General features: G+C 44.7%; 1 protein-coding gene across 1 annotated transcript; it reads left to right on the top strand.

Annotated features, from left to right (window-relative positions):
* Positions 1-438: 438 nt before the first annotated feature.
* NR0B1 (nuclear receptor subfamily 0 group B member 1) lies at positions 439-3,184 on the top strand. The gene is made up of 2 exons (XM_027689217.1): positions 439-1,288; positions 2,795-3,184. The coding sequence occupies exons 1-2, from the start codon at positions 706-708 to the stop codon at positions 3,037-3,039; spliced, it is 828 nt and encodes a 275-aa protein (XP_027545018.1). The 5' UTR covers positions 439-705; the 3' UTR covers positions 3,040-3,184.
* The last annotated feature ends 4,475 nt before the right edge of the window (positions 3,185-7,659 follow it).

Genomic DNA, 7,659 nt, shown 5'->3' with positions numbered 1-7,659 from the left:
GGCAGCACTAAGGAGTTCATTTGGCACACGAGGCACCGCTCTTAAGGGCAGACATACACAAAAGTCCTTGATATCATTAGTGGTGTCACCTTTTCCCTCTGCTGCGGGAATGTTATTATTTGGACCTATTCAGCACTTCTCCCGGCCCCAATACACCTTTCTCTGTCCTCTCCCAGACCTCTCGGGTACTTGTCATTTCCGGATGGGGCCCCGCGGGAGTCGCGGCGACGAGAGCTGCTCCCCACGGTGGCAAAACGAGAGATCGGCGGGAGCTGCCGGCCTCGTCCTGCCCTGCCCCGCTCGAAGCATCCCGGGATAACACCAACCGCTCCGGGGCCCGGAGAGAGGAGCGAGGAGGGGGCGTTTTGCCGCTCAAGACACCGCAGCCTCTGGGCAGGGGCGGCCGGCTCCCTCCGAGCATCGCTGCCTCAGGAAAGGAGGAGGGCTTTCTTTTTTCCATTCCCCCCACCCCCTCCCTCTCTTCCAGCCAGTAAAGAGTGTGTCTGCCCCTTTGAACCGTCGGCACAGCGCCTGCGGCTGCACACACTCACACAGACACACACACACCGCCGCCTATAAATAAGTTAAGAGCCGGGCAGAGGGCGAGCAGTGCTCGCCTGCCGGCGGGACCAGGAGGCTGGGACAGCCCCGCCGAGCCTCCCCAGCGGCTCAGCCCGGCCCACGGGCGCCGGACCCGGCGGTGCCATGGCGTGCGTGGAGCGCTGCTGCCGCTGCTGCGCGGAGGGCAGGCGGCACAGCAGCATCCTCTACAGTATCCTACGGAGCCAGGAGCGCCAGGAGCGCCAGGAGCGGGCGGCACCGGAGGGAGAGGCTCCCCGCGGCTGCCCCTGCGGGTCGAGGCGGCGGGTGGCCCTGCGGAGCCCGCAGGTGGTTTGCAAGGCGGCCTCGGCCGTGCTGGTGAAGACGCTACGCTTCGTCCAGAACGTGCCCTGCTTCCAGGAGCTGCCGCTGGAGGAGCAGCTGCTGCTGGTCCGCAGCTGCTGGGCGCCCCTGCTGCTGCTGGGGCTGGCGCAGGACCGGGTGCCCCTGGAGACGGTGGAGAGCGCGGAGCCCAGCATGCTGCAGCGCATCCTCACGGCCCGGCGGCACGGAGAGCAGCCTCCGCCGCGGGTACCCGCACCACCGCCGGGCCGGCAGCACCACGGCCCGCACCTGCCCTCGGCCGGAGAGATCCAGGCCATCAAGGGCTTCTTGGCCAAGTGCTGGAGCCTGGACATCAGCACCAAAGAGTACGCTTACCTCAAAGGGACGGTGCTCTTCAACCCGGGTGAGTGGCCGGGCGGGGACAGCCCGCCGGTATCCCAGCGAAGCGGGGCTTTTCCTTGGGAAAAAGAGGTGGTGGAGGAGGGGGACGAGGAGCAAGGTTGCACCCTCTGCCCCCTCCTTAGGACCCCGGCTATCAAGCAGGGAGGGGGGCCGGCGGCGGCCAGGTCTGGTATCCCGAGGGCTGGCGCCTTCCATAGAACAAAGAGAACCCGGCCGGTCGCTTAGGGAAAGTTGGAAGTCAGCAGCGGCTCCCTGTTGGTTTCGGAGCTTCCGCTCTGCGGGAGCGTGTAAACCCCCCACGCCCGCCCGTGCCCGGGAGATCTGCACTCCGTGGAGAGCAAGAGAGGGCTCAGGGCTTCCAGCAACAAAGTACTATTTTGGCTTTGTGTGTAGCACTTGTTTACCATCTCTCTTTGTGGACACTTCTATAGATCACACTGATGCTCAACCAAAGGCTTATTATCATGTGGGTGACTCACCTTAAAGGTAGCTGGCAGGCTGGATCCGGCACTCCCAAACATTGCAGTACCCTGTGAAAGTGGGACAAGGATCTTCCTCCGCTCCCACTGTCAAACTGTTAGTTACTGATGGTTGAGTTTGTATAGTGTTACTTTGCATTTATCATACTGCTCATGTAGCTCTGCTTTCCATACAAATAAGAGAGAAAAAGTTACAATGGTGAAGCTAACGTGACACAAGTCAAATTTTGAAGCTGGTTTAATAAAAAAAAGATAGAAACATTATTCTGGTAGGAAAAAAAAATCTTTCCTGAAAGGGTGGTCAAGCATTGGACCAGGATGCCCAGGGAAGTGGTTGAATCACTGTTCCCGAAAGTGTTCAAAAAATGTGTAGATGTGGTGCTCAGGGACATGGTTTTAGTGGTGGACCTGGCAGTGTAAGGATAATGTTTGGACTCAATGGTCTTGGAGGTCTTTTCCAGCCTTAATGATTCTGTGGTCACAAACAGCCTTAATTCTGCAGCCTCTGTCTTTCAGTATCCTTACTGTGGTTCACTGGAAAACTTTCCATCATGTGTTGGAGTCAGCACTTCTTGCCACTTGTAAACTGGAGCAGAAACTGTTATCAAAGGAAGCCTTAAATGGAATGTGGAAGGAAGCCTTAAATATGACATATTTTTGTAGAAGTGAACAACTCAAAAAAGTTATTTTTATTGTCTAGCCCACTCTAACACTGCTTTGGAAAACGTTCTTCAGTCAAAGTTTTTATCAACTAATTTGTTTAACACTTAAGTGAATGTTTACAAACATCATATTTGTCTAGTGAAGAAGAGTATTAAGGATCCTGAATACCAGCACAGTAAGACTTTGTTCTGCCCAATAAAATTTAATATGTTTATTCTGCATAAAAAAAGTCCTGTGGCAATTTAATTTGCTTCTTTCCTTGAGTGATAATTACAACCTATGAGATCTTAGTAGTCTTTCTGTAAGAATAATATTGTTTTAGAAACAAAACATACGTAAACAAAATAAATTATTGTTCTTTTCAGATCTACCTGGACTGCAGTGTACACAGTACATTGAAGGACTCCAGAGGGAAGCACAACAAGCTCTAAATGAACATATCAGACTCATTCACAGAGGTGATGAAGCCAGATTTGCCAAGCTGAATGTTGTTTTATCTTTGTTAAGATCTATTAATGCTGATGTGATGGCTGAATTATTCTTCAGGCCCATCATTGGAGCGGTGAACATGGATGACATGCTTTTGGAAATGCTTTGTGCAAAATTATAAAGATGTGTAAAATAATGAAAGTAAGTCCAGTGCAAAGGAAGCCCTAGAGCAGAATAGTGTAAAGTATTGTAAATAAACTAACTTATTGTTTTTACATAGATAGTATTTTTGTATTCCATAATAAAATATTCTTCAAGATCTGAAATGAATTTTTATTAAACAGTGCTTTTGGAATAAGATTATGGTCATCAAAACAAGCTTTAAGGTTGTGGAGAATGTTCATATCCAAAGTCGAATGGCTATTATTTTACCATGTCTCTGAATAATGAACACGCTTACTATATTGTACTTTCAAGGTGAATAATCCCTACTTTTTCAAAATAAGCAAAAGTCTAGGTTTACATTTTAAGCATAATTGGCAGTCAGAAAAGGAGAATGAACAAGCTATTTACTTTGCATATTTCAGTAATATGAGAATAAGATACTATAGCAACCGTTCTGCTCACAGTTCAAATAATGGCTCTATCAAAGGTTTACTGTCAGTGAACTACTTCTATCGACTTTAACAGAGTCGAAGTCTATGAAGATTCAATACTCACCTAGGGTTTTCTTTGATATGGGGAAGATGCATTAAGAATATTTTGAGGCTTAATGAACCTTAAAGTAGCTTCATCAGCTCTAATATGTGCAGTAAAATATTCTATTCAACACACATTGGGATCCAGGAGAATAAAATAACTCTGCTCCCCAAAACAACAAATAAACAAAAATGCCTCTAAAAATATCTGAACAACAAATGCTTATTAGCATCTGGAGAATGAGTAGGGTGGACTCTGCACTTCTCTTTTCTTTTCATGTAGGTAACTGCTAGCTGGGATTTCCGTAGTCAGATTCTTCAGACTACTTATTCCCATGGAAAAATAAAACTATTATGCTGAAACGTGGTGTAACACTGGTACATCCATCACAATTTGTTAGCTAGCATGAAGATGTCTTAATTAAGCACTGAGCTTAACACTTTTTTTTGTTTTTCTTGTGTTGGACTTGCTCCTTTCTCCTGAAGCAATTGTGATTTTTCTGAAAAAAAAAAATTCCTATTTTAAAAATAAAATCAGAAAGGGAAAATCAGTGATTTAAGGGGAATTTGTTGCTTTTCCTTTCTTTGCATGCAACTTTCTAACCTTTTCCCTGGGGAATATTGGTAAATAATGAAGAGTGAAGTGTGACAGTGTTCCCAAAGTAAACAATACTAGTAAGTCTCTGTATTGTTCACACATATATTTACCACTAGCAACAGGTGTCTTAAAACACAATTAATAAAACAGTAACTCTCCCTGATAGGGGGTGTACAGGGAAAAGGAACAAGTATGAAGAGCTTTCTTTTGCTGCCACCTTGCGCAAAGCCTAATCACAACTCCTATACTGAGGTAAGGATCAGGGGGACTCTTGTTGGCTTGTACCTACCTGGATAAAACTTATGGGAAGTAGAAAGGGATAGAGAGGTAGCCAGACATTCCTACAGGTTCAAGTTCATCCATAAATTTTATCACTGAGATTTGTATTGCCATGGCAATAAGAATGTCCTCATGGACTAGGACACCATCACCGAGCAAACAAAACAGAGCAAGAAACACAGCTCCCATCCTGAAAAGCTATGGTGTCCATAAATACACACTGCTCTGGTGCTCACATAACTGTGTGGGATTGTATGCCATGAGGAGCTCTCAAAAAATTCAAAAGAAATAAAAATATATAAGTAAAGTAAACTTCACTACCAGTGCAGACTTCACACCAGTTCAGACCACAACAGAGCAGGCTTAGTCTTTATGTTAAGTTGATCCTTTTATGTGTACACACATACACACATACCCACACCTATAACAAATATAAACATCTACATATAGATAATATTTATAGTGTTTGTATAGGTGTGCTATGAGTTTACAAAAGCTTCTGAGTTTACCTAATGTCTTGGTAACATAAATATACGTCTATGTTTCCCTCTTTTTCTGCAAACAGCATATGAGCCTACAGTAGTTAGCTTTCAAGGATGCCTGAAAAAGAACCCCCTCTCCACAGAAGTCCAAAGTGTGATGATAAACATTTAAATAGCGATTGAGAAATGATGAATCTTGGGTAAGGACTAAAAAAACTCCAACAGCCTCAGAATAAAACAACTTAATTGCCACCGAGAATGTATTAACATGCACACTAGTGTTCAGACTCTTCTGCTAAGTAGCAGAAGAGATTTGCTTGCAGTACTCCTAACAATTAAATGTAATACCTGAACCTTGGTCACAGGCCAGCATTTTCAGCTGAACAGTCATTTTGAGACCATTTGGGTCTATTGTGCCACTAAATGCAAAAGTTTTGATGACTCTGGGGGACCTGCTTGCATCCCCAGGTTTGATCTCTGAACAAATTCTGTATTCTGCTCAATTTTCTGAAGTTGTCATGAAAAATGTGCACAATGAATCCACCTTGAACTATACTCTATCGTATCTCTCTCGGACCAGCAATACTGTTAGTCATTTAGCTGCTGTCTGTTCTAATGGAAGCACCTGGGAACATAAGTAGAGAATCTGAGTGGGAAAACAAATTTATCAAGGCTTTTTGCAGAGAAATGGCAAAAAAATATGTTTCTTCGTAGGTCAGAGGAAGAGGAATGACAAAGCAAAACTAGTAGGAGGAACCAAGCTGAAGGCTTGGGAGAACCATGCAAGAATGGGGGGAAAAGATTGGTGGTGTTCTGGAACTGAGTGGGGAAAGGTCTGATTTTACTGTGGGGGCATTGTGCCAAGAACTGACTAGAAGCAGTCGGAGAGAGATTGTAACTCACAAAACAAGCCCAAGTCTGAGCACAAAGATCCCTGTGGGAGGATTTTCTGTCAAGTCCAGAAAATTTGCAGAGCAAGGAAGAACCAACCCCAGAAGCTGACACAGAGGAGGACACAAGCATCCTCAGTAACCTGCTGGAACAGGTGGCCTGTTCTCTCCTCCACTGTGCTGCTGCTGAAGAAGGGGCCATACTGGCAGCTGTGCAGGTATGAAGAGCAGCTGCTCACCCCTGTACCAGCAAAAAAATGCTTCTTGCAGGATTAAGTAAAACTACTCACTTGCCTCTCACCTTTGAACCTGAGTGCTCTGTAGCACATTTTCGTACTGAGTAGGAGGAGCACTGAGCTAGATCCTTTTCTGCCACACCTCTGTCCTGTGCAGGGTGGGTGAACTCTGAGTCAGATAGCCTACATGGCCATGGCCACTCCTGTAACACAAGAGGTGATCTTTCTGGATATCCCAGGCAGTAGGGGTAGGACAACCTGCTGGAGGCCTGAGGGAAGCAGGGGAGAAGGGAAAGCCGGGCATAGGAGAAGGATGCTTCCATGGTAATGTAGCCTTTACTAGAAGGAGCTTCAGGTAGGTGTGTCAGAACACTGTGAGTTGGCTATGTGGGACTCCTGAGGAGGGAAAGTCCTGCCTCTAACCCTGTGTGCTGCTGAGCAGTGTTACACTGTGCTGTGAGTACTGCACTGTCAGAGGCAGTGCAACATTTCTCCTCACGCTCTTAAATGTACCAGTAAAGATAGCTTTTTAGTTCAATATTGACATGACTTCTAGGGATTTTCTCTGTTTACTGTCTATCTCTGTCATTCTGGGCCTGATAGTCTTCAGGAGAACCCTTTTTTTATAGCCCTACAGAGTATTAGACACATTTTAACTAAGAGCAGCCTCCCAAGAAATTTAGTCCCAAAATCCCCACAGTGACTGCCTTAGATAGATGTACTGCTGTACAAATAGCCATTCCCACCACCTCAACGTAGATGTCCATTGCTCTGGGTCAGATCTGTGACACCAGCAGTCCACACACCAGCTTCTCATCACAAAGCACCATGTGGCAGAAGTTACTGCTGCGTGATATCCTCTCCCCTGAAGAAATCTGAGATGGGATAATTTAGAAACCAAGTTGCATTTTCGGTATATGATTATGAGTACTTCTCTTAGGTAAGAAAAAGCATAGCATTTATTTATAATCTTACTTTTCCGAGTTTAATATATAACCTTTGTTTTGATAATCTTTCTAGTAGTTTGCTTTAAGCTTTGCAACATTTTGCTATGGTGGGTAGACTGTGAATGCTGTTAATGCCTAATAAGTAGTAACTTTCCTACCAAAGGTGTGATTCTGCAACTTAAATTTTCTTGTTTTGAATTGGCCTCATATACTGACTTTCATCTCTGATACTGTCAGTCATTTTCATCTCTTTTCAAAGACAGAACTTACTCCTCTAGTGGATCTTTTAGGCTTTGCAATATATGGGAAAAAATAAAATAAAATAAAATGAAATAAAATAATAAAATGCCAAAAAAGGCAGTTGGTGATCTGTTTTTCCATCACTGAAAAAGCATCCTGAACAGTGTAAGCAAATATTATATCAAGACATTTTGAAATTTTGAGATCTGCACACACATATTGCCTCAGGACTCATAATATTTATTTTAAATTTTTGAAGTCTAGTATTTTAAATCTGAAATGCACACAAGTAAGATTCAATAGCTGAAACAACTAGAGACTGGCAAATGAACTTTAACATGAATGTCCTTAAATCAACAAGCACCGTGATGTCACAGGGCTATAACTTGTTAGCTCTATGCAAATCCACGAATCATTCACATTGTTGATAT

This window comes from Neopelma chrysocephalum, unplaced genomic scaffold, assembly GCF_003984885.1.
Source record: "Neopelma chrysocephalum unplaced genomic scaffold, ASM398488v2 Primary Assembly neopelma1_76, whole genome shotgun sequence".
NCBI classification, from domain to species: domain Eukaryota; kingdom Metazoa; phylum Chordata; class Aves; order Passeriformes; family Pipridae; genus Neopelma; species Neopelma chrysocephalum.
This window is presented reverse-complemented; position numbering and strand designations above follow the sequence as displayed.